The 27,789-nt window shown below is 42.2% G+C and overlaps 1 protein-coding gene across 1 annotated transcript; it reads left to right on the forward strand.

Annotated features, from left to right (window-relative positions):
* kcnj5 (potassium inwardly rectifying channel subfamily J member 5) lies at positions 1-27,550 on the forward strand. The gene is made up of 4 exons (XM_034605509.1): positions 1-230; positions 11,284-11,366; positions 13,365-14,238; positions 25,283-27,550. Exons 2-4 carry the CDS (start codon positions 11,304-11,306, stop codon positions 25,666-25,668), a joined length of 1,323 nt encoding a protein of 440 aa, XP_034461400.1. The 5' UTR covers positions 1-230; positions 11,284-11,303; the 3' UTR covers positions 25,669-27,550.
* The last annotated feature ends 239 nt before the right edge of the window (positions 27,551-27,789 follow it).

A 27,789-nucleotide genomic window follows, 5' to 3' on the forward strand; every position in this document is an offset into this window, starting at 1 on the left:
TCTCTCTCACACATACACACACACACACACACATGGATGCACAGGCAGAGCCCCCTTTCACACAGGAGTAGATAGAGAGCGAGAGCAGAAGGAGCTGGGTGGCAGGAGTGAAGCAGGAGGTCTGCTGCTGATTGAACAAAGCCAGGAAAGGAGTGCGCAGTCCTGGGGAGAGGAGCAGCTGTGAAATGCCTGGAAGGGAGCCTGCCAGCGACTCCTGCAGAGACCTGAAGGTAAGCCTCGTGCACCACTGATGAAGAAGAGAAAGGGAAAAAAGCAGAGAAAGAGATAGCAAGGGTAAGGCAAAACAAAAGAGGAGAGGGAAGGTTTAGAAGCTGCTGATGCATGATACGACTGTGGCTCCACATCCAGGCTGCCTCCGCTCAATTTGTCTGTGGATGGCATCGCATGCTGTGATTGCATTATGTGTTTCATTGCGCAGCCACAAATCCAATCTGGAGTAGGTTGCCTAATAAAAAAGAAAGTGTGGGAGAGACCAAAAACTGTGAGAGCCAGATAGATGAAAACAGACACAGCAAAAAGAAGATGTGAGACAATGCAAGACACTCCAAGAGCCAGAGAGCAGGAACTCTTGCCTCCGCTCATCTTACAGTACGTCTCCTTCATATTATGTCATTGCAGAGACACATAGGTCATTGCCATGCATCTCCTTTCCCCTCATACTGTAGTGGGGGCAGGGTACTCAAAAAGCCCATGGATCTCTCTGACGCAAGCGGAGAAAAGCCTGTCAACACTCCCGCTGTTTGTGCCTACACTCGTGTGGCGTGCTGTAGTTCTCTCAGTGCAATGCAGGAGTTTTTACAAGCGCAGCAGCAGCGGTGGCAGTGGTAGGAACAGGAGCGAACCCAGAGTGGATGTGCATCAGTACAGAAAGTGTGTGTGCATGTGTGTGTGGAGGAGGGGGTCTTTACACCGCTGTCACACAGTGCAGCATGTTCCAGCTCTCACTCCTTTGTATACATTGGATAAAGATAAAGCAACGGGCGTGTGGTGTAGTGATAGCTGCCGGCAGTTTTCTCATGAATATTGTAAGCTACACCAAAGACATTGAGAGAAAAATCATTCATATTGATTCCCAAGGAAACACGCTCCGGGCTGAGGATTAGGGCTGCTGGCTGTAACGCCTGATGATCTTGTTTTTTCCTCAGATGTACAGCTCCAGTTCAGTGCCCTCCGCACTGAGTTGTAGCTGTAAAACTTTGATGACGATGCAGCTGGCTAAGCAGCCGTGGTAGCGAGTGCAGGTTCTCTCCAAAGCGCCCTGTCCTTCCTTGTGTTGTCATCATCGGGAAATGTCAAGACAGTGTCAAGGTAGCCCGTGGACGTAGTCCCAATTTTTTAAGACGCGTTTACGGGCTCACCGTGGAGACGTAACTAAGCGCAGGCCATCTCTGCTGTCGTCATTAACCACATTTCTACATCTGGGATATTTAACTCAAGCCCTTTGGAGCAGAAGGATCAGACAACTAAGTCTGAAAGTGATTGGTTAATACTGGTTTTTACAACTAAACCAGCCCATTTGGCACATTTGCTGTTACCTCTATCCCTGTTAAGCTGCTTTCAGACATTGCCACGGATTCTCTGAAGGGGCTAAATGTCCCAGCGAGGCCCCCATAAAAACTCTGGATAATGTCTGAATACGCCCAGGTAAGAATACAGCAGGAGATCCTCTGGGGGATTCGCTGCGAGCAAGAGGGCGTGCTAATGACGTTTTTCACACATGACAGATGCATAAAGAAAAAAAACAAGAACAATACATCTCTGCATGAGTGATGATATATACGCAGAGGACTCCGATGAAGATTTTGGTGATGAGGGCCAAAGCTTGTGTCGATGTGATGTAAACAAAAACACGTGATTTCCGCAGCAGAGTGAATACGTTACATCCTGCACCAACCCTCGCCTGAACGCACCAGAGATTCCTGTGTTGTTGTGAGCGGAGAATCTCCTGCTAGGTTGTTCATTTGTGAGAGGCAATCTCCGGAGGAAGTCCCGACACAATTGTGCGGACATCCTCCAGGAGTTCATGTCTGAAAAGGCTTCATCCACCTCCACCCTGCTCGCAGCGGGTGGAACCGTGATCATCTATTCAAGGATTGCGAGGGGAAGTGAGACCTGCTTAGATGTAATGGTTTTTGATGGATGGCCTTCTGACCTTATTATCACCGCTATTATTGTAGCTGCAACTCAGTGCGCGTGTACCTCACTGCCCTCCTGCTCAGGTTATTATCCTTGTCCCGATCTCCCTAACAAGAGGACAAAAGAGGGCAAAGGGTTGATGTAATGCTCAGCAGGATCTGAGGAGTCTCTCTAAAGAGAAGACACTGTGAATAATTAATTGGATCTGTTTATTTAGTCAAGACTGCGTGTCTCTGGGGGATGTGGGGGAAATGCTCTGTTCTTCAAGCAGATCCACATTCTCTAATACCGCAGCGGCACATTTGTGTCAAAAGCTTAGCCAGGCGTGAAGACTTTTTTTTTCCTTTCCTATTTAGTGCCTAGAAAAATGTGTGTGCATGTCAGACAACTGCATTAAAATACTGTGTTTAGCTGTTGGGGCTGTTGATAGACCAATATGCAGATGTTTTATCTATGTTACTGAGTTATCATATATTTATCCTCCTCCAGCTCTAGTTTGTACACTTGGCTGTCAGAAAAATAACTTTATAATTGAATTTAAAAGTCGCACTTCATGCATAGTACATTAATACAATCCAATCTCTTGACGTTTCAATGAAACGGATAAGCGGCATTAAAATTTCAAACACAATCTTGTCATACTTCGGAAGGAAAATCGCTCTGTTTATGACCTCGTAAATCTGCAAATAATGCAAATTCGAGCCTGTGTGTTTACTGTGTTTTAAAGTGTCACCTACGATGCCTATACGTACCAGATTTACGGTACGCCCCCCCGCGCTGATTAGGCAACGACTTCTCAGCGCGTGCATTTCTCCCACAGTCCTGTCGCACATAAAGTTGATACAGTACATGGAGCCGCTGCTTCAGCCTACATGCAGCACAATCAAACCTCCCCCCTCTGTTTGCCAGAGAGACGACTCCTCCAGCCATCTCATCTTTGTTCTCTGTTCGTCCACCACACGTATGAACATACAGCAGAGTGTACGTGCGTAAGTGTAAGTGCACATCCTAGTCACCTCTATCATTCTCAATAAATTCAAATTGTGTGTGTGTGTCACTGTGTGTAATTTGTTTTATGTGTTTTCGTCTAGTTTGCTTAGTGCTGTTCTGACACCATGTGGATGTTTTAATTGTGACGTGTCACTGCACTGCAGATGAAAATTAGCCTCAGGCTAACTCTGCTAAGATGCATCATTTTATTGTACATGGTCTTTTATTGTACAAATAAATATTCCATCTATCCATTATGTTTACCACTTATCCCTTGAGGGTCTCAGGCGGAGCTAGAGCCAATCCCTGCTGACATTTGGGCGAGAGGCTGAGTGCACCTTGAATAGGTCGCCAGCGTATCACAGGGCCAACATGCAGAAACAAACAACCATTCACACTTACATTCACTCTCACGGTCAATTTATACCTCATTTACATCAAAGCGGGTATACACACATTTCTTACACAAGGGGAAACCCGCTACAAAGGCGACTGGCTCCTTTCCCATTGCAAATAGAGGGGTTTGCATTTCTATTTCTTTCTACCCGGTACGTCATGTTCAACGTCACAAACACACTTATCTCATCTCGCTGTCGTACATGATTGGCTCGTTCACCCTTGTGTCATGTTGTCATCACTATCAGTCGAGCGACAAAAGCCAGATGTTAGTGGGTGTTGGTGGGTTATTTGACCAGTGGAAAAGGAGGCTTAAGAGTCTCCAATTAACCTCCTATCTTAATGTCTTTGGACAGTGGGAGGAAGTCAGACTACCAGCAGAAAACCCATGCAGACACAAGGAGAGCAAACTCCCAAATAAAATATCCATCCATGCATTCATCCATCCATCTATCCATCCATCCATCACACCATTCATCCGACCATCCAATCATTCACTATAAAGTTTATCCTTTGAGGGTTGAGTTGGGGGGGGGGGGGGAGGCTGCTGGAGCCAATCCCAGCTGACATTGATTGAGCGGCATGCTAGAGAAAAAACTAATTCACACCTACAGTCAAAGAACTCAAACACATGCAGAGAGAACATACAAACTCAACCCTGGGGAACCGTTAACCTTCCTAGCCCTAACCCAACCACGTGTTGCCCCCTTAATAAATAAAACAAAATAAAAATAAATGCACACTTATCCTGTGTCACCTTCCATGGACAAAAGATAATTGCAGAAAATACAGGCTCTTTTCCATGGAGCTGAATTCTATCTCTGTAAGAATGTCTCCTTGAGTCAGGTCGTCTTGACCTTAGCAACCGCCAGCGAGCTCATCTGCTACCATGTTCACACTGTTCAGGTGGAAGTTTTGGAAGGAATAACATATATGTAGGAAAAAACTGTAGGGTATAATCTGTCACAGATTTTGACAACTGGGGAAACTCCTTCCAGGATACATACCATATCCAGGTTAACTGGCTCATAATACGGCTCGTGCTCTTATCGGCCGACGGCAGGTTATGTAGAATGAAATGGAAGGTTTACAGTATCTCCTGCTCCTGACTTCGCCGCTGTGGCTAGACCAGACGTTATCAGGACTTAGTTTAATGAAGGAGGATCCCTCGCTCTATTCATGAGGACTCCTTTGTTAAGCATGACAGACAATGGCAGAGAGATGTGTTACACTGTCTCCTGTCCAGCTAATAAGCATTCAGGTCAGGCCAGTTTAACTAAAGCACATGTGGGTTCATTTTTATTGCTTTATAGGACACACTCACGTCAATATCACTCCTCATACATGCCGATAGATTTGGATGTTGTTTCGTTTCGTTTTTTATATGATTTGAAAACACTACAACCACAGTCCCTAATTGGCCGGTGTAACACTGCTACAGTATTCAGGTCTACTCTACATCTGGAGGGTTTCTACACATGCATCTATGAGGCGTGAGCATTCATCACCCAGGGGAAGCACATCCCTGTACATTTGCAGCTCATTAACGCACATGGTAGGGGGAGATGTCTTTCCATGTGTGTTAATAAGGCCTGAGTGGCAGCATGGAATTATTATTTTACATGGTGTTTTCTTTTTGTTCTTGTTTTGTCTTGTTTGTTTAAAATATAGATTTTTGAAAATGTTGTGATTGCCCAGCGTATTTCTGCGATACCAACTTCAGCTTCACATTCAAACGGCTAAGATTAATTCGCACTGCATCACCCGCTGTCAGCGGCGCCGGCGGCGGTTTAAGCTTGTCACTAAAAGACACTTTGTCAGAGGACGCACTGAGCAAGGGGGTACGTTACTCAGCCGCTTTGCCATGTACGAGTGGGTCTGAGGATTTCTGACATGCAACATGCAGGGTCATAATCTCATTTTATTTTGACTCGGTATGTGCTGACTATAGAGAAGGAGGCTCCTCGAAGGGACATGCATGGGGGACACAGTGAAGCATGTCAGGAATTCCAATCGAGACCATTTGACCTTTGGGTCCTCCAAAGCATTCGGCATGTGCAGCCCAGCCCAAACTGCTAATGGCCTCCCCTCCTCCCTCCTCCCTCCTCCCCCTGCTCCCCTGTCCTCTGCAGTGAGGCAAGGCGGACGATTCATCAACTACATGAAGTAAAGTACTGTCAGATCTGATGCAGAGGATATTAGTCAGTCTCATTTATGTACAATCAACACATTAGCTTGGCTGTGTAATGTGAAATCCCTGTATTTCTTGACCCTAGATCGTTCTCATTACGGTTTGTTCTTTTGCTTAGCCATCAAAACAGAGCGTGGCAGAGGATATCTGGGATCTAAAGCCATAAATCACAGCAACAACAGAGACGCCTGATAAAAAAGACGAAACAAGGTGCCAGCGAGCATGTCCACCCACCCACCCACTCAGCCTCTGACATCTCATGTCTCCCTCCATCACATCTCTCACGCCTCAGACCAGCAGGCTTGAAGAGGGTGTTATTTCCAGCTCCAGTAGGTGTTGGGTTTTAATCCCATCCACTTCCACTTCAACAGCGATGTGGAATCTGGGTTGTCACTCTCTCTTTTTTTTTTTTCACGCACTCATTTTAGTGGAAGAGTGAAGCAGATCCAAAGCTATTCAGGGTTTGAAGAACCGTACTTTTTTCTTTCCAGGGATGTGCGCAAAATGTCCTGTAAGAGGGAGAGGACAGAGGCAGGCAGGACGGACAGATAGACAGAGTGATGTGTGTGTTTGAGAGAGAGAGAGAGAGTTGGACATATCATTAGGGAAATTGTTTCTCGAGTGTGAGTCGAACGTCTCGGTGCAGCAGTGTCACTCCAGAGAAGGTCATCTATGAGAAGGACACAACTGGATACACTCAGCTCACTATCGGGCATAATGGGAAAATGGGGAGGGAGGGATGGTATGAACTTTGTGTGTGTGTGTGTGTGTGTGTGTGTGTGTGTGTGTGTGTGTGTGTGTGTGTGTGTGTGTGTGTGTGTGTGTGTGTGCATGAGTGTTGTGTGTGTTTGCTTTGCCTGGAGCCAAACTAGCTGGGGCCGTTTTTAGTCATTTGACCCGCTCGACCTCAAAGTGTCATAAGTGAGAAGAGATAGGGATGAAGCCATGTTATTCTATGGGCCAATCTTAGCCCGGGACATAATCATGACAGGTCCAGTAACCGTGACTCTTTGCTTTCACCCGAGAGGCGGAGTGAAGCAGGGTGAGGGACCAAGGAAATACAAAGTTGGAGTTGCTCCCATAGCCAAAGAACAGAGACAGCAGATAAGCTGGAAGGACTCTACCAGTGTAGATATCCATCTGATGCAGTGATTCTGTGAGAATAGCTGCTGTTTCAATACTCTTCAAGGCTCTCTCCTCTTTCTCTCCTGCCTCTTTGTCTCTGTCTATCCAGTGTCAGCATCGTATTTAATGAACCAACAGAAAACTGCAAGCCATGACCTCAAACTCTATGGATGCGTGCCCAATAATAGTCAAATCTGTATTGTAAACCATAGGGATAGTGCTGGGTTTGCAGTATCTTGTCATGCTCAGCGGCGGGGTTACAACCTGAGGAAGAGGAGGGAGGGAGGAAGAGCGAAAGCATAAGCACAATTGTCAGTTGAGAGTGTAGAAGGGTCACTGAACGCGTATGTTAGATGTATATCTTCTTATTCCTGAAAAGTGAAGTCATTTGAAGCCACTGAGCTTGGACCCGACGGCAGCGAGCAGCGTTCTCAGCATTTGCAAAACAAGCACAAATTTCTCGCAAGAAACAATTTCTCCACAGATTAGAAAAACTAAATTGATTACCTCCTTATAATGGGAAATTAAAAAAAAGGAAAGTAATTTAGAGAATGAAAGAGTTTACAATTATGTTGATCAAGTGGGGATTATAATTCAGGTAATTAATCTGTTGCGAGGTCTTTATCGGGACAGTGATTAGTATTGATAAAAAAGGCTCTCTTGGCTCCGCTCCAGGCCACCTCTTACCTTCGAGAACTGCACACGCAGCTGACGAACTTTCTCAAATTCTGAAATTGTTGAGAATGAATCACAGAGCAAGTGCAATTCAGGGCTTCACAGGTCGTGTGTGTGTGTGTGTGTGGGGGGGGGGGGGGGGGGGAGGTTAGACTGAAAATGCCACATTTCGCTGTGCTCTGTACAGATTATTGTTTACAGCGTGCAGCGTCAGCAATAAGGAAAATATATGTACTGTAGAAATCCCCTTAGGAAGCAAGTTCCCCGGATTACTAGTATCCCTTTGGCTTCGAGCACAACATATGAGTGCTCTTGTTATCAGGACACAAACACAATTCAGCCAAAGCATGCAGTCACTCTCCCATTAACAAGATAAATGCTTGTTACCCTCTTAAAGTACTAAGATAAAACACCCCAGCTGTTATGCGTGTTCAAACACCTCTCATTTGGGCTTGTTGAGTCTGCTGCCGCAATCACAGCCTTGCTGAAAACACACACAGGTCTGGAGTTCACAAATCTCCAGGGAGCCATGTTTAATTCATGAGAGAACCTAAAATGATTCAGAAAGCGCGACCTTGCAACCCCTCTAATGTAATCGGCGAGGTTTTCCAGAGGATCTGCGTGTGTGTGTGTGTGTGTGTGTGTGTGTGTGTGTGTGTGTGTGTGTGTGTGTGTCGCACCTCTGCTGTCCGTCTGTCTGTATTAGCCCTGCTCAGATGCCTGTCACGTCACTCTGCCCTTTGCTTTGGACCATCAATGTCAACACTACATTCCTGTGTGGATCTGATTTGTGACGTGGTCCTCCCGCCCCATCCCCCCCCCCCCCCCTGCACACGCTCACTTTTGCTTTCCCTCTCCTTGCTTGCGCAGCGATCAAATAGGGCATCAAAGGCAGATGACGAAGGAATGTCAGATGTTGTCAGGGCCACGCAGCAAAATGAATTTACCCACGTTCTTTGAGCTCGGCCAGTCACAAGGCCTGTGTATACCTTGTTTTTTATTTTGTAAATTAAGAGTCGTTGATTTTCAAACAACTCCCACGGGCTCCACACGTTAATTGCCTGTCGTGCAGCTCCAAAGGTGTCGTAAGATTGCTGATTAAATTGTGGCTTTATCAGAGGTTTCGCCACACACACACACACACACACACACACACACACACACACACACACACACACACACACACACACACACACACTCTCCTCTATAACAAGAGCAGTGGCTGTTATTAATCCCACATCATTCAGGAGACATTGAAAGTGTGCTTTGTCTGCTTCTCCTGTCTCTTTGGACCTCTCATATCAGATGTTTAAAAATACCTGGTTTGAAATACAACGCAGGAGTAGAGAACTCACATCACACGTATCGCACGCTGTCAGCACCTCACAGTTGATCCAGTGGAGCTAAAAACAACCACAGAGATGATACCTGCAGTCATTTTATATTGGATTGAATGCAAAGTAAAAGAGGCGAGTGGGTTTTCTGTGAAAGGGAGTATTTATTCCTCTTGTCTCGAGCTCATTGAGAAGCAATCGCTGTCTCTGATCCGAGGGACAATGTGGCCACGGTGGTGCAGGGTAGTATGGGAGCAGTGTGTTTGTATGCAGAGCTTTGTGTGTCTCTCGCTGTGTGTGCATGCATTTGTCTGCATGTGGTCACATGTAGCTGAGGCTGCCAATAACAAGCCTGCTCTTTGGGAAAATGATGCGGTTAAGACTGCTGCAGCTGAGCCCGCTTCATTGTACAAGCACATTAGCCAACTGTGGACACTTGGTCATCTCCCATGTGATGTCAACAGCTAATCCCTTACTTTAGTCGTCCAGCTGTGACAGTGCAGATCCCTTAATACCCTGTTTTATTATAGTTGTTATCATATTTGCGGATTACACTGCAATTTTATTTCATTCTTGATAAATCATTGATAAATCATTGTAGGTGCCCACATGCTGGATGCTCAATGTTGCGGTACTTATACTGAGCTTCAAATTTAGCATGTGCTCATTTTCATGTTTCAATATGGGCATGTTTTTGTGAGCTGCCAGTGCATCTCTCGTCACTGTTTTTTCAGGTGTTGTATTCATGAATATGTTGAGCCGAAAAAAGAAAGAAAAAAAACCTTCAACTGATTTGTTTTGCCAGACACATTTCGAGGGAAACATAATTCCTGGACCTGCTTCTTTTTTTTTTGCAGCACATGCAAGTTTTCACAACCTCAGTCCCGTGTGTGGTTAGGTTTAGGCAACAAAGCACATGTTCTGTCTCGTGAGTCAGTGTTGACCACATACGTTCCCTCATTCTAACTGGTGCTGTGAATGTGTAAACATAACCATTAAAAACATGAATGCGTGTCTTCAGTTGCTGCAAGCAGATGTTGAATTGGAAGTGTCATATTGTTGGGAAACTGCAATCTGTGTGGTCAGTGAGCGTTATGCAGACATATTCAATGACTTGACAAGTTTGACTGGGTTCTTTGGCAGAGCAGAGGTTGGAGCTAAATGCTAACATCAGCATGCTGACATGCTCTCAGTTGCAATGCTAATAGTTGATTGAAAAGCTAGTGAAATATTTACAGTGTTCCCCTTTTAGTTTAGAGCAATAGTATAGTTGTAGTATTGGATTAAAATAACAGATTTTTCGAGAAATCCTCTGAGGACCATGAATGCATGAAACAAATTCCATGCAATCTATGCTATAGTTGCCAGGAAAAAAAAAAAACACAAGCCTAAGTCAGGAGGCTTCATCCTCTTGGGACCACGAAGGCCTGTAAAAAATCTTCCACTGAACTTTATGTGAACACAAACCAAAGTGACTGCAGACTTTTTTGTGGTGACACTGTTATAACTGCAGAGACGGCATTGAACTAAACAAATTTCAGTGAAAGCATGACAGTTTGACACGAATTTAGCAGTGGTCACTTCTGATGGATGATAGATTTAAATATGGATCATTGTCAGCACTAGTTATAATTTTGTTGTAATATGGCCTTTGAGAGAAACAACCTCCCTGTTTTTGTACTGGCCTCCACATTATGGATGTGAAAAGCGTGTCGTAGCTGCAGCTACCGTTAATCTTCAGATTAAATTGTCTTCATATGATTGCAATTCATATGCTAATGAAGTCATGCACCATGGTGAATTCCCCAATTAATTCAGAGAACAGAAAAACTGGAGAAGTTTTTTTAAGTAGAGGAAAAAAAGATTTACCAATTCAACTTTTCACACATAATACTATACACAATATTCACACAACCTACAAAGACAAAATATTAAAACCGATATAAATGCAAACATCTTACTCTGCTGGAGATCTGACCTTTTAAAGCTCATAGTTCAAACCACCCTTGTGGTTTCCAGAGGTTCTAATTACACAAGCTGGCCAATATTGACATATTGACAAATTGATACAATTGAAATGACAGGTAGAAAATACTGTGCCTTAGGGGGTTTGCACTGAATATCAACACAACATTGTTAGTGTCGACATAATGTATGTACTTGTCAGAGAAGATGTATAATTTAGAGAGCCGAGAGTTGAAAGGTTAAAAGGCCTAATGGATGAAGCTTGTACATTCTGGTCCGAGGCCACCGCAGCTTTGACCTGTATTCTCTGTTGTATTCCTTCATTTAAATGTCGATGATGAATGAGCTGAAGCTCTTTCTGCTTCTGCCAAGAAAATGGCAACACAATTTTAATATGTATGTTTTATATCCTAAATTTATTTCACTTATTTTCTGTCTTATGTCCTGTAGGTGTTGAGCTTCAGCTGAGAATGGCGGGGGATTCTAGAGTCCTCATGGACCACAACATGGAGATAGGAGTCACGCCAGCACAGGTAAACTGCACAGCCACTAGCGGTCCAGCACTGTACTCATCCCTGCCGTATTTCCACAATGGGGAAAAAAGTGGGAGACATGATACACTGTATTTGAGATCAAGGTGGTGTGGGCTCAAGTGATGGAGAAGATAAGAGCAGATTCTGTATGCGTGTGAGAAAGAAAACCAGACTGATGGCTGTCAAGAATGTTGAGAATGAGGAGACTAAAAAAGGCTATTAGATATTTAGCAGGTATACTGTGTACATTTACTGTGATTTATCTTTAATCTGTAGCGCAGATTAAATCAGCGCTACAGATTAAAGATAAATCCCCACCCTCCTCGCTCCAAATAATGGGCGGTGCAGTTGTACCAGTTATCTGTCCTGATATACCTGCTGGTTGGAACCTATACTGTCAATCCAAGCACGGCCAGAGAGGCTCAATGAGAGAAAACACCCACCACTTACCACTTCCACGCAGTGAGAACTAATGAATTTGTTTCTGGACCATCACCCCTAGGGACTGTATTGACTACAAAGGCCAAAGATTGGGCAGCACTGCTTGTGACAGCTTCATCTATCAATCAATTAACCCAAGCCCAAAGTGTGCAAATGAATGGGCCTATATTTTGAAGTTTACAAGAGGCGTAGCGCTGATTAACAAAAGCTTCAAACAGATGTGTACATGAACTGATCAAAGGAAAGTTTGATATTTGATCCAATAGAGCTGGTAATAAGGCAGCCCAGTGTCATTTGGTGAGTGCGTTGTCATCAAGCCGCTAGTTGCAACGCGGGTCAGTATGCATTGTCTTTCAATTCTTCTTTGTCAAAACAGGGATCACCTCAAATCAATATCTGTAAACTCAATACATGCAGGCCTGACTGCATATACACAGGACAGTGGTGAGACAGCACCTGACATCTCAATGAAACCCCCGAATAAACCTGCCTGACAGATTTTATTATGCAGGCTCTGGCCATGGCAAGGCTGCAAGAAATGAAGGAAATGGAAGGATATTGTAGTGCATTAGATTATGTCCGTCTCCGGCTGCACTGTGAGGGTGATCGCCTTTGTGATAGAGCAGAGGAGAACTTAGTGTGTGCACAATAGGACATAGGTTTCCTTGTGATGTGAGCACGACTCTAGATGGATCCCAGATGTCCGATTATGAGCTGTTTCCTTGCTTCAACACTTTGCCTTTCAATTATCAGCTCAGATTGGAAAGTGTCAGTGTGCTGCCAAGTGTCCTCTGTCTGTTTTAAAGGTGCCTTACACCTTTGTCTTTTTGTATGCTTGCATGGTCCAAGCATATGAGCGAATTCCACACAGCCTCTGCAGGAGTATCTCATCGTTTTTGTAGTCCTGTAACGTTGTTAAACCACGTGAAACAAATAATATTGGAATACCCTAGTTTGTAAATGGTGTAACTAATGAACCTAGGCATATGCCACTCTTTTTAATGATGCCATAAGGGTCTGTTGGGGAAAGATGGAAGATCTGTTCATATCCAGGCTTGCCAATGTCCCATAGGGTGTGAGGGGAGGGAGCACAGGGGACAGGGAGAGAGACAGGGCACAGCTGTGGAGCCAGATCGTCTATCTGGAGCTGGGCCAGCATCGACAAAGACCTGGGCGTCGTTGTGTTCTTGTTATGTCCTTACTCTCTGTTTTCACTTTCTCCCAATACATAGATACAATGACATTGAGTAGCACAGAGCGGTGACTTTATACCGGCCCTCACTTTTATTTGCCTTCCGGCCAACAGCACAGAGCAGTGTGGTTTTAGAAAGGCTGAAGTAAAATCACATAAAACATGTGAATCCTCTGCTCTAAATTCTATATAGCCTAGGTAAGAAATCCGTGAGGCTACTGTAAAGGACACACACACATGTAAAGAACCCTAAACTGCCATTTTCTTGCTCTCATCTCCTCTTTCTTCCTTTGCTTGCACATAATCGTCCAGCTCTTTATCCTGATTTTGCTTCTCTCCCTCTGTATCTTTCCTGTTCCACGTAGGTGAAGAAGCTTCCCAAACACCTGCGGGAGGCACAGATCTCAACTGAGCGAACCCACCTGATTTCTGACCCGCCAAAGAAGCCACGTCAGCGATACGTTCAGAAGGACGGCAAGTGCAACGTCCATCACGGAAATGTGCAAGAGACCTACCGTTACCTCAGTGACTTGTTCACCACACTGGTGGATCTACGCTGGCGTCTAAGTCTCTTCATTTTCACATTGGTCTATGTTGTCAACTGGCTTTTCTTTGGCTTTCTGTGGTGGTTGATAGCGCTCATCCGTGGCGATCTGGTGCACGGCGACGAGGAGGGCTGGACGCCATGCGTCGAGAACCTTAACAGCTTTGTCTCTGCCTTCCTCTTCTCCATTGAAACAGAGACCACCATCGGGTATGGTTATCGCGTGATCACAGAAAAATGCCCCGAAGGTATCATACTGCTTTTGGTGCAGGCCATCTTGGGCTCCATTGTTAATGCCATGATGGTGGGCTGCATGTTTGTCAAGATCTCACAGCCAAAGAACCGCGCAGAGACCCTCATGTTCTCACACAAAGCTGTTATTTCGGTGCGAGACAACAAGATGTGCCTGATGTTTCGGGTGGGGGACCTGAGGAACTCTCACATCGTCGAGGCATCGATCCGAGCGAAGCTGATACGCTCGCAGCAGACCAAGGAAGGGGAGTTCATCCCGCTCAACCAGACTGACATCAACATCGGCTTTGACACGGGAGACGACCGGCTGTTCCTGGTGTCCCCTCTCATCATCTCCCACGAAATCAACGAGAGGAGCCCCTTCTGGGAGATGTCGCTGGCGCAAATGGAGAAGGAGGAGTTTGAGATCGTGGTTATCCTTGAGGGAATGGTGGAGGCCACAGGTATGCAAGAGGGTGTGGTGGGGAGAGGGGTTTAAGGGATAAAGACAAATAAAGGGTGAAATGGGAAGATGTATGATGACAGATAGATGATCGAGAGACAGAGATTGATGAACTGTTGGATGCAGGAAGTGAGCTGAGTGGGTGGAATGGGGGGATGGATAAATGGATGGAAAGGCAGAAGAGGCTCACATGGAAAGTTGCACTGCTTCAAAGAGAGGAGCAGGAGTGAGTACCTGTAAGTGCTGCAAATTGCAATAGAGATAATATTAGAATGGACCGAAAGACAGATCACGAACATTAACAGATCATCAACTCTAAGTCTCAGTTAAAAAATAATGGTATGGATTTTAATGATAATATAATCATTAATTTTAATAATGAGCTTTTTTGGGAGGAATTAGGCAACAGTTTCTTTGTTATTTTACAGTAGTTCCATCTTCATCAGCAAATTATTTTATACACATCTCCTGGTATCTGTTACTGGAAGTGAGACGAATGATGAAAGGCGATCAAACGTTTGCCTGTACTCAATTGCAGCCCGCATTTCCTTTGTTGCTACTTCAAGTTTATGTCTTTGATATTGTTTATTTCAAAATGAAAGAAGTGTTACTACCCACACTGCTGGTCTGTGTTTTGGGTAAAGGCCAAGCTGTCCTGAAAAAGCACTCCAGGCTGCTTACATTTATGAAGCGGACACGACCAGGTGGTTCAGTAAAGTTCCATAAAGCTCCGATTTCCCAGCGTGAGGAAACACGTAGCCTCGTCTACTCAGAAATCTCACCTTAAGCACTAATCCCCTTTTTATTCACCACTGCAGGATAAATACAGACACCTTTAGAGCCTGGCCCACAACTAGCTGTTAATTTGCTCTTCCAGTAGGTTTTCTGTGGGGCATTGGCTGAACCACTTATTGTCTATATGCCTGAACTGCCTTGTTTATTGGCTGTTGTTCAAGCACTAATTATAATCCAATAATTTGAAATGTAATGCATTATACATGTTTCTAATTTATTTGATTGGATACCATCGTTTGTTCCATCGATAAATGAGGCACACCGGTTGATCATTCGCGTTTAGTCTTTGCACACAACTGTCGTTTTACAACCTCGTACAAAATGCTCAAGCTCCCTCATGCAATCAGGCATGGCTTTGCATGCATCTGAGCATTTCTGCTCTATTTCATTTCTTGATTTCTTTTATTTATTAAATTTTTTTCCCTCCAAAGCACAAGTAGTCATCATGCTTCCTGCTCACGCTGCTGGATACTTGACTCACGCATTAAATCACCTTTCGCTTCACCGGCACAGACCATGGCATCATGCAGGGTTTATGTCGTCACTGTCCTTGACCACTTGGCAACAGACCAATCTTACCATCCACTAGCCCTCCCCCTTTACCCTGCTAACCCTACTGAGACTAATTAAACTAAACACTACCAGCACTGCATTTGAGTGATAAGTCGAAATGTTTATCACGACTGAACCAACCAGAAAACATTGGGAGCCAAAACTATCAGGGTTTGATTAGCACCTCTGTATTGTTTACAATGGCTTTACTTCTTCATCGGTTGGGGTCCTACTGACTGTTAAAGTACAATTACAAAAATCGACTACAAGAACTTTTTTTTGAACTTAGTAAGATGCAGAAAAGATGCAGAAAAGTTGACTGGCCCTTACTTCACCACGTAGTGCACATTTGATTTATTTTTCTTTATGGGCTATGCATGAACAAACGTTTATTTCCTTTTGTGCTACAGAAATATGTATTGTCATATCACGACCAGAGAGCATTTGAGTACTTAAACAGAAGTCAAAATTCAAACTCATGTTTATAAGCAATTCTCATATAATAAGTGGAAGTAATAAAATATCACAGTGATTTAAAAAATACGTTGAGCTGCTGAAAAGGACATGTGGCAACTAATCAGTGCAGTCAGGCTACTAATTTATGATAATTATGTCTTTTTAATTGAGGTATAAGGCTCCAAGGTCAGAAGCATTTAAATATATAGCTGACTAAGCACCCGCACTTCATTAATTTAAAAGTGATGAATCTGCTGCCAGTGTAGTTGTGTATCAATGAATGGATGGCCCATACAGTGGTATGCAAATATCTGATCCAGCAGGAAATCATTTTAATACTCCCATTACCAGGGGAAATACACAGTACATATATTAAATGTTTTCTATAAAATAAAAAAGCTGGAGAAAATTTGTTCTCACATCAAGCAAGGAATTATTTGATAGACATTTGTTTCTCAGGCATTCCCAAAGCACATGTCTACATAATGCAATTCACCATAGATGCACTAAAAAAATACGGAACACAGAAGCAGCCACAGCAATATTTTAAAATCCATTCAACTTCAACTAAAAATACACAAACAAAATCATATTCATGAATATCCAAATCAAACTAACCTAAGTAGTAGGTTTCAATGTTTGAAGGAGATTCAAATAAAACTGTAGATACATTGTTTCCCATACCACCACTGTGTTTGCTGTGGTTGGAGTTTCAGATTACACAGAATGCAATACATTATTTTACTTTTCTGTCACATTAAATTGACCGATCTATCTGAATGTTCGGTTTTATTACCAATATCCTTAATTCCGCTTATATTTAAAGCTTTTATTAAAGTGCAATTTCAGAAATCAAGTACAAATACAAGACATGCACATAATGGAAAGCCACAGTTTTTTTTTTCACACTCATGCACTTTGGTGCCCAGTGGATCAGTTTGTACTACAGCAGAAACAATGTGACTTCCATTTCAAAGGTAATGCATTTATTGGATATGAAACAGAGATCTCTAGACTTCAGATGTTTATGTACCCTGCAATATACTTCACATGTAGTCATTTTTGCACAATACTTGAAAAAGATTATATTTGGCCCTTAAGAGGTATAAAGTTACATATAATACTAAGCTATACACAGTGGTGAAGTTTATTGTTAAGTCTGCGGTACTTGCTCCGCTCTGCCAGAGGCCCAGTCATATTTGTTCATGTTGCCGCCAACAATCCTTGTTTTCATCATTGAAGTAGCTCAGAAGATAGCGAGTCGCTGCTCTGTGTCCCGTTTCCTTCATAGTCCGTTATTTATATATAAAATACGACCTGCTGTTTGTCATCTCTCAGAATACAGACAGCATCTTACATCGATATCGTTGCTCTGTAAACAAGTTTCTTCAGTGGAATTTTTTGTTTTACACTTTGCAGTTGGTTGAAGTTTTTGTGGTTTCCCCAAAGACAAACGTGGTTATCACTATATTATGTCTGGGTCAATCTTAAGACCTTAGTTACCAATATGCATATAATGAAAGTCTTTTAAAATAAAATATGACAAACTAGGCCCTTATCAATATAATTATTTCCAGATGTTTAGGTCCTCCAGATGTCTACACTACCTACTAGCAATGAAAGTAAAAACAGCAGTGACTTCAGATACAGTCCTGTTTGTACGTGCCATCGTTTCCCTTTTGGCAACTGATATTTTATAATTTACAATTGAAGAATAAGTTTTGTTCCCTAAAGCATATTTTTCAGCCAAATATCAAGATGAGCTCACATTTCTTATTATCATTGGCCCGTGTCCTCATAGACTGCCAGAATATAAATAACATGTCAATTCTAAACTGAGTCAGCACAAGATGTTTTCATGAAGAGCGGAAAACCACAATTCACCACAAACACAATGGCAAACTACAACTGGGACAAAATACATGAACAAATGAACATCAATCTCGGAGCCCATCGGCTGTCATCTGTTGACAAATTAGTGTCTGGGGGCAAAGACCAATATATTTAGGGCTTGTGTGTAGATAGCAATTATCCGGGGCGAAGACTCAGTCTTCCATTCACCGTCCACTGTTTACAGTCTGACGAGTGCACACGAGTCAAACGTTTCTCCACACAGACCAAAAACAGTGATGTTTTTTCTGGGTGTAAAATAGAGATTAGCCAGACGATATTCTGGCATCAATTTACATATGAATGCAAATAAATAAAAAAGTCGATGTACGTGTTCTTTTTCATTCAATTAAGACCCTGTTATCTTTTCTCAGATCATATTTTTATTTGACATAAACTACAACAATCCATCCATCTATTACATAATGCTTGCATCATCTCTGAGTAATAACTGTGTTCCCCATGACCCTGAAAAGCACCTGTGTTATGAGTGTTTACTCCCTCAACCAGAGACTTGCTTTATCATATCTGCTATGAGCATGGAGTCTGTGCTACAACCTTGGTTGCTATGGCAACGGCCACTGGGCCCTATCAGTGCCTTCACTGCTTTCCTAGAGACAGACAGTGAACTATTGTTTCTAAGGCCCACGTATAAGTCTTTTACCCAAAATGCAACCTAAAGACCTAGAGAGGTTAAAAAGAAATCCTTCACAGATCCCTATTTTTTGATTGTGAGATCAACACAACTAATGTAATGCAGGGTGAAGGTTTTTCACTACAGACATCTTTTGAGACCCAAGTCACACAATAACATGCAATTGAGCCTTAGCTATGGTCTGAACCCGACCCAGTACACCTGTTGCCGGACACCTGTGATGTTTGTACTTCTACTGTTACATTTCATCCATTTATGGCTGTAATCCTTGGTTTCCTATCGTCTTATCGACTGTTTATTGAAGCAATGTTTTTCATATGAACATGAACATGAAAAGTGCAATGACATCCAACATATATAGTAAAAACTATATCTGGAGTCATATTTCCCCAAAAATGCTTTGTTACAGAGTGTTAATGTAATATAAATCTGAGGTTAGAGAATATTGTAGATCAAAGGCAAAACTTACAGAGGAGGCTCCATATCCATCGGCTGCTTCAGTACTCTGGACAGCACAATGGATTAGCTCTTGTGCTACATGAGTAAACCCCTGACCGGACACATGGCGCAGGTCAAGCAGCAGGAGTCCGCAAACTCGTTCACGGGTGGCCCCTTGCTATTCATGAATGCTGACATCAAGGGCTGATCTGATGGCGCATGAGTGGGATTGATAAGCTGTGGTGCAGGCGGCAGGCCTACGGCATGAACTCCAACTAATGTACCTGTGTTATGGCTATCTTATTTGTACAGTGCCTCGCACCCTAAGCTGATAACGTAGTTTGCATTGGTGCCATCTGCACAGATCGTGGTGGCAGCTGATAGTGGACTATGATTACAACAAGACTGCTTGATATGCAATATGCCTACTCACATACCATTACTGACAATAACTCCTCAATTGATTTGTCATTGCTGCTCCCTTCTTCTCTGTCAGACATTTTTATATGTTTCTGCTCATCAACTTTGAAAATATTGTAGCTTTGTTGATGTGTTCAGTTACACGCGGCATCTATTGTGCTTCTGTCCCCCCTGGGAGAGGGATCCCTCACATGTGGCTCTCTCTGAGGTTTATACGTTTGTTAATAGGGTTTTTTGGTAGTTTTTTTTTGGTAGTTTTACTTACACTTTTACAGCTTCTCTCACTAATTGGCATCTGTTCATGATATCTCCAATAGGTTCTTAATTAACCATCTGTCACTGACACATCTACACGTGGTCATGACTTATTGATCTTGAACAATTTACTGTGTCAAGACACTCGAATAGTACACCCCTCTGGACTGAATAAAATTTGCTCACAGTTAAACCCACACATGATTTTCAAAAATGATTCTGCCAAATGGTTGTACTCATCTAGCAGAGATCAATGATGCACAGGCCGGAGGTGTTTCAGCAACATGCTGAATATTTGACAGTAAATGCATGTAGCCAATTTCCACCATTGCCTCCATAGTTGATCAATGATTTGAACCACATATTTTGTGCAACAACAATTTGTGTTGCAGGGTTCTAGTGTTGCCCAATCACCTGTTGTTTGCAACAATTGTGAATTTATTTTTCTCTAAAGCACTGCTTTAGGAGAAAGTTTGGCTCTTGTGTGAAGCCGTTGTATTATTTATTGTTGTGTTCCAATCCAAGGTCTGCCAATCCATAACAGTTTGTATGCGGTTTTAACTTTTGTAGAAAAGTTTGAACAGTTAAGAGGTTGTCATAGTCTCCTTTTAGTTCAGGATTGGTGTCCAACACAATGATGAATCTCTGAATGAAGCCAAGGATTTCTTACTGCCTTGTACACAGTGAACAACCTGGGAAAAATCACTGCGGTTTTGTATAAAGGCTGTGATGGCTAGTTTTGTTTGTAGGCTTTTGGCTCTAGGCTCAGGGAAAGTAAATGCTGCCTCACACCGAACTTATTGAGTATTGATTTACCACATTCATATGGGATTAGGAGCTTTCTTGACATGTCATCTTTTGTGGTTTGTACATTTGACTTTTTCTTCTCATTATGAGACCTAAGTCGACGTTTTGATATTCTTTCTTCTATGTTGCCCCTTCCTAAGTGAGAAACTCTGAAGCTACATCCATAAATACTGATCGATTTCTGACAACATTAGCGTTTTGGCTCTGTATCAGTTTGAATCCCCCTCCACACTATCACACTATAGCTTGTCTCCTATGCATGTAAGCAGCATAATGAAATGCAGAATTAACTGCACAACAGCTGTTGCTTGTCCATGTTGAGTTCTACAATGGCAGCCAAGGCTGATGCCGGTTGTTTTCTTCCAGAAGGGGGTCATGTGATAGGAACCTGACAAATCAGCTGTGGCTACTTTGTGACCGATAAGACTCAATCAGCAAGCGGTTGTGAGTGTCTACGTCATCGTTTCCAAACATCTCCATTACTGTGCGTCCAAAAAAAATCAGTTGTCAGTTTTCAAACGGGGCCAACAGCTCTTCCAATCTTCTCTCTTCTGAAACTAGTCTGGAATAGTGTGGACACCAGACATATCCTCAGCAGAGTTGAAGTGTTTAAAGCTAAAACATAGTAGATGCAGCCAAAGGCTTCCAACCTGTGCAGCTCTGTGGCAGCAGCAAGAAAGAGGGAGAAGTCGTCTGCTTCTTCACCAGACCTGACTCATCTGTACGATATTTATTAGACAGTTGTGGATAGTGAGTGTAGCCCATTTCTGCTTTGCTCAACAGAGAGTAACAATGTTCAATACTGTTCGCAAAATCTCCAGGGTGGGCTTGCCTTGGCGCTGTGTCATTGATTAAGCACTCAACACAATATCATTGGTGTCGCTCTCCACAATTTTTTGTTTTCATTTCCAACACTCTGGTCTGTAAAGCAGATTCCATCAAATGCAAGTGATATGCAGGAAAAGATTTAGCACATCTTTCTAAAGTATCTACCAACTCTTCAGACACCACAGCGCACACCCACTCATTTACCTGGAAGCCTAGGTTGGATTTTCTTCATTAGGACCAGTTATCACGAAAGCCATCTGGAGCTTACGCTCATCAAACAAACTCTCCTACAGCCATTCACCATTCATACTTCCACACTGTGACAGGCATCACATAAGGCCATGTTCTCTGCAAACATAGTATTCCTGCAGGTTATCGTGGAAAAATCATTGCTTCATACTGTGACTCTCTTGACTCTGCTTGCCTATTTGTGGCGTATTGATCTGTTTCTATTCATAGCATCTTTTGCTAAATCCTTCACATTTTGAACTGGTTGTTACACATATTTACAACATTCACAGTAACAGACAGTGAACTATTGTATCTAAAGCCTACTTAAGTCTTGTAAGCAGAATAATACTACAAGAAAATATTTCTTTACAGTAGGCTCTGACTTTGTCACCGCCTGCAGAAATATATTGAGCAACACGGCAGAGACTGGTAAGTGACGACAAAAAGTTTCCCTCGGGGCGAGCTAGTCAGCGTCTACAGGTGGACACAGGTCATGAGCCCTGATGGTGGCAGCATGTGTTTGCAGCCGTTACACCTGCAATGACATTCTGACATGTCAACATTGTTCAAGCAAAAGTGCAACTAATAACATCAGTGATGACCCTTCTCCTTTTTGATGTTCCTGTCAGCCAGCACGCACAGCACCAGTACCCGGAAACTGACACACCTCAATGGAAATGACACACGTGTATTGTCTGATGAGTCATAATGTCTGTTGTGGCAAAAACCTACGAGAGGCCCCTTGAAAGACTATATTTCATTTGGTTTCACACGTAACATCATAATGTCACACATACTATACTCCACTGTTACCGCTCACATGTACGATCATACTTTATTTTATTTACTATCAATGATTGTACTATTCCCTCACATGACACACAATAACACTTCCTTAAAAACATTCATACCCTTCCATATGCACCAGAAAAGACTGTGTGTGTGTGTGTGTCTGTGTGTGTGTGTGTGTGTATGTACTCCCAGAGGGGGGACCTGTCAACAACTAATATGATAAGAATTATAAATATATATATATATATATGTTTATATATTATTCCAAACATAAGGAGAACATCATTTTATCGTCTATATTTTCATCACTATTGGTATAAAAAAATCATTGTTGGTCCATAGTTTTCTTTGACAAAGCCGTTGCGTATGATATAGTGCGCATCCAGAAATGCTGCTCAGTCCTTTTCTATTTCCCAGATGTAATGAAAAAGCTGAAGTAAATATGGCTGTTATCTATAAAGCAAGATGAGCGTGCTGAGGCTGTGAGACTCAAAACATAGCATGGAAACTGTTGAATTTGTCCTCCAAACAGTGATACAGTGTGGAGAATTATGGGCACTGTAACCACTGTTTCATAAAAGTTTCCAATAACAGAACTTTGACATTTTACAGGCAAGCAGATATCTCGTAAGTGAATCCCTTGTTTCACTCTGAGGGGAGTTTCACAGCCTTTAAGTAAACCTTCAGCACCATGGCACAGGAGAGACTGTGGAAATAAATGTGCTGTGAGAAAACCGGCACCGCGATGAATGTGTATCTGTTGAACACAAACAATACTATATTGTATTATTCAGACTTACATTCACTGTCATTTTGTTTCTTATACTTTATCATTTATATTCCCATGTACTATTTAATTCTCTTACATGTTATTATAATGTATCACATAGCCTATAATATAAATATCTCCGACACATATTGGACCTTTGTTTTACATAGTTATATAGACTATCATGCAAGTATATAGTAAGTGTACCGGATGATAGTATAAAATAAAGCATGATTTTAGCCTAGATATAAGACGCTGCAGTAGGGTGGGTGCATGGGTGCATGGCAGCAGTACAGTATGTAGTATAGCTGTTTGTGTAAGAAATAGTGTGCACATAAACCGGTATAGAAGTGTTTGTGTAAGAGTATAGTCGTCTACGTATGTTTATGATATTGTCTATGGAGCCAAGTATGAATCTTCTCTCTTCGGGGCTTTTCATGTTGTCCTATTTGTGAATTGACTCAGTCACATGAATAAAATTGTACATTTAGTTTTAATCCCTCAGGAAATAACTGCTCTTAAAATTTGTTTACACCAGTTCATCAGTAAAATACTCTCTGTCTTCCATCCTGCATTTAGAAGTTTCGAGTCAAAGGCAAATGAACTTTTGACTTGAGATGGAGCTTTCATAAGAATGATAAAAGTGCAATCAGTAAAAGGCTACTGTGACAAGATGTTAATAGATCTTCAGGAAATAATGTATTTAGACAGCAAAGTGGCTAAACTAAGATTCAAAACCAACACATCAAACAATGTGCTAAACCCCTTAACAGACAGTATAGAAAAGCGTCACGTTGTCTTTGAGGAATCAGTCACAGAAATAAACATTTCACAAGTTAAAAGTGGAAACTAGGCCACTCATATCCACAGGGGAAGCAGAATAAAAGGTGCAGAAGCCCCTCCTCTTACAATGGCATTAGACACCATATCAAATTTGGCATCTTTGTCTATTTTTGAGCACATGCTCGGTGTTATGGGTGTTGTTATGTATAAGGCACACAGCACATTAGGTAACGTGAGCAAGTCATCTATGGCAAGTTAGATGTTTTCAGTTTGAACTCCAGAATCTGTCTCCAGTGCATCAAATTATCTCCTTTAAAACATTTTTAAAAGTGGCTGTAATATGTTGTTGCCTTCATTAGCTTGTGACCATTTTCCTGAGTCGGAGTCTAGCTAAAAGCCATTTAGTTGTATAGCAGAGGGAAAGATTGAAAAGCATAGTAACATTAAGTGAAACATGAAGTTTCTAAAGTGAGAGAAAGTGATGTTGGCCAAGTTAGATGGGGGTTTTTTTATCAAATTTTTTCACCACCACCCATTCAGACATGGGTTTGATGAAGCGTTACAGGGCGATTACACGATGTTATAAACATTTATCTACAAAATTTATGCTAATCCTGAATTCCCATGAGAAAACGCTATGCCTAGCTTAACTGCTAATGAGCGCGTTTCTTGGTTTCACTCATCCTAAGATTCATACCTTACAGGACATTAACAATGAACTATCTTATTTGTGATTAATTGCATGTTTTGTTATTCCTATTTGTTAATTCGTCTTTTGCACGGTAGACATTTTTGTAACTGCGGGAAGAGCAAAGGTGTGATTAATGGCAGGAATAATGACTGCATTGTGTTTACGTTTGAATGGTTTTGCTAATTGAAGCTGCTGAGATACTCAGCTAATTTAGCCGTTAGGTCTGCAATGCTGATTTCACTGCTATATTTCAAATTATTCAAACCAATACCTTTCCAAAAATGTGTCAACATTTTTATTTGACACAGCTGATACAATTAATGAATTGGAACTTCTAGTGTAAACCTTTCCTTTAGAATACTGGCTTGTGACCAAGCCTTTCTCCCCTTTCTAGTCATTTCCATTCAGATCAGTGGGGTTACCAACATTATTGCTTTCAAAAACATAATGGAGGTTTAGCAGAAATAGGTCTGGGCCCTTTCTGTGTTAAGTTCCTGAATAACCATGAATAATTTACTGATGCTGTCTCTCTTTCTCCCAACATCTCTTTCCATCTCTGTGTGTTTGTTTGCCTGTCCACTCTGTCTGTGTGTCTACTTCTGTCTCCTCTCATTCCCTGTGTGTAATGTTGTGCATATGTTTGTGTGCATGTGGACACGTACACCCATCCATACCTCTGACAGGGATGACATGTCAGGCACGGAGCTCCTACCTGGACACAGAGGTGCTTTGGGGCTACCGTTTCACACCAGTTCTCTCATTGGAGAAGGGCTTCTATGAGGTAGACTACAACAACTTCCACGAAGTCTACGAGACCAACACTCCCGCCTGCAGCGCCAAGGAGCTAGCTGCTAAGCTCCGGGAGGAGCCGCTATTGCCTCAGCTTTCACTCCTCAGCCCTGAGCCTAAAATTCATACTTTTGACCCCCTATACCGCCTGTCTAAACAGGACCCACTCAGCCAGGACGAGGACATGGAGGAGAGAGATTCAGGGGGTGACAGAGGAGAGACCAATGGCTTAGCTGCTGCTGTAGAGGATCTGCCCCTCGCTGATGGACTACCTGACTGATTGGCCACTTCAGCTGAAAATCCAGGAAAGACTTTGACAAGAGGACAGGACAGTGTAATACTTCATTTAGCCTATGGCCAGCTTGTTCCTTTGCAGTACTTGGAGATACAAGACATCCATCTCCAGCCCCCGACTCATGCAATACTCCTATACTAGGGTGTCAATCTATAGTATAGATTGGTTTTGTAGACATGTAAGTACACATACAGTACACAAACACACACGTACAATATCTATATCTACACTTAAAGATTGGTGGTTCAGGTTGTCTTTTTATAATCGTAATGACCACTTACTGCTATAACAGCTCAAGTTGTATAACTTTAACTTGAGCCTCAACTGGTAGCCATGACGATGAGTACCATGGGCTTATTATGGATACTCCAATATTCTCAATCTAGAGTGTGTTTATTCACCTTCATTTAAGGAGAGTATAAGTCTCATTACTCAACTAATGTGTCTGACAGCAGCTTCTCAGTGCAAATGGAAGTGTTGTTACTTTTCATTTCCCCCAAAAAATTGGGAGGATGATTATTTCCTCTCTCTGTCTTGTTGTTATTACTCTGTGTCTGAAACCCCCATTCACCAAGGAGGAAATGTACAAGGCCTCTAGTTTGCATATGCAACAGAAGATGTAGGAAACTGATCTATAAAAGGCAACTTGTACCGGGAACCACAACCCGTTTGTTTTCTTTTTTTCACATCTTCCTCATCGTAAAAACTTGCTGTGTGTGTCTGATTGTCTCCCCAACACACTGGGAGCCTTGACCCAAAAGAAGCCAGCTTGTACCTCATTTTATACAAATTTTCAGGGTTTGAAATGTACAAAAAAGGACTAGTTAATAGTGGTAGTAGCTATATGCTGACTGACTATTACAAGAACTCTTCTTGGCTGGTTGAAGATTAAATTCCCCTTCCTGCAGCAGGAACTAAAACATTAATTCCAAGCCCTTTTTCTTGGTACGTAAAGCACAATTTCCCATTAGGTGACTCCATGCTGACCTAACCACCCACATAGCCACTGCTACCGGCTGATGCATGTCAGTCCTAGTTAAAAGTGACACACATATTTATATGAAATATTTATGCTCAACTGCTATTTGAAATGTTCTTGATTTTTTTTTACACCACACGTATGAATATTTCAGACGCTCCACAAGCAAAATGAAATGCTCCATGTATACTTTAATGTTTGTTTTCTTTTTGTTTTAAATATTCAGAAGACATTTGAAGCATTTTTTTTCTGTTGTTGCACAAAAGCTACCGATGATAGGAGCAGCATTTCTTTCATGAGTCTAGTATCTGGCCAGCTCAACACCTTGCAGTATTGGATGTCTTTGTAACTATTTTCTGTAACCTTCACCTTTGGCTCTAACCTCATGATTTGAAGTCTTCTTTTTCCACCCACACTCTGTTCAATCTGCACTTTTGCCCTTTTTCTTCCACAAACCGTCTTTTCCTCAACATAGTTTATGGCCCTTTGTGACTCTACTGTTTGGACTCTTGTCCAGTGAAGGCCATACCCTACAGTATTTTTTGACTTTTCTTGGAAAGGACACGTAGGAGCTTGCATGCATGAGTAAGTTTAATACAGTAAGAAATACAGGGTATTTTTTAGGCATGTAAATTATGATATTTTTACAATATATTACCAGATAATGTATGAATTATCATTTGTTGAAAGAAAAATTCCTGATACTTAAAAATCTCCCATCCCCCAATTTCATGTTTTTCTTTACAGATGCTTGTCCAATCAATCTGTTTCTTTTCACTGTGACATTAGAGCATCTTACTATGTATTCATTTCATTTCATTGCTGGAATGTCATCTGTTTTCTGTGTGTTCTCATGGGAATAAACATAATATGGCCAAAAGAACAACATGTTTTTGTTAGATAATGTGTGCATGCATGAGTGTGTATGGGAGAGCGTGTAGTTACTTTGCAAATAAGGCTTTAAAACCTTAATCTGCCATGTGTGACGTTGCACTCTATCATCAGTGGTGTGACGAATGACAGATTTATCCCATGGCTCTGGGTAAAACAACTGTGTTTTACACAGCAGCTACCTGAAAACTGGATTAGCTGTGCAGCAGATCATGAAAAGGAGACTGTGGCAACCT

The sequence above is a fragment of the Hippoglossus hippoglossus genome, chromosome 13, assembly GCF_009819705.1.
Source record: "Hippoglossus hippoglossus isolate fHipHip1 chromosome 13, fHipHip1.pri, whole genome shotgun sequence".
NCBI classification, from domain to species: domain Eukaryota; kingdom Metazoa; phylum Chordata; class Actinopteri; order Pleuronectiformes; family Pleuronectidae; genus Hippoglossus; species Hippoglossus hippoglossus.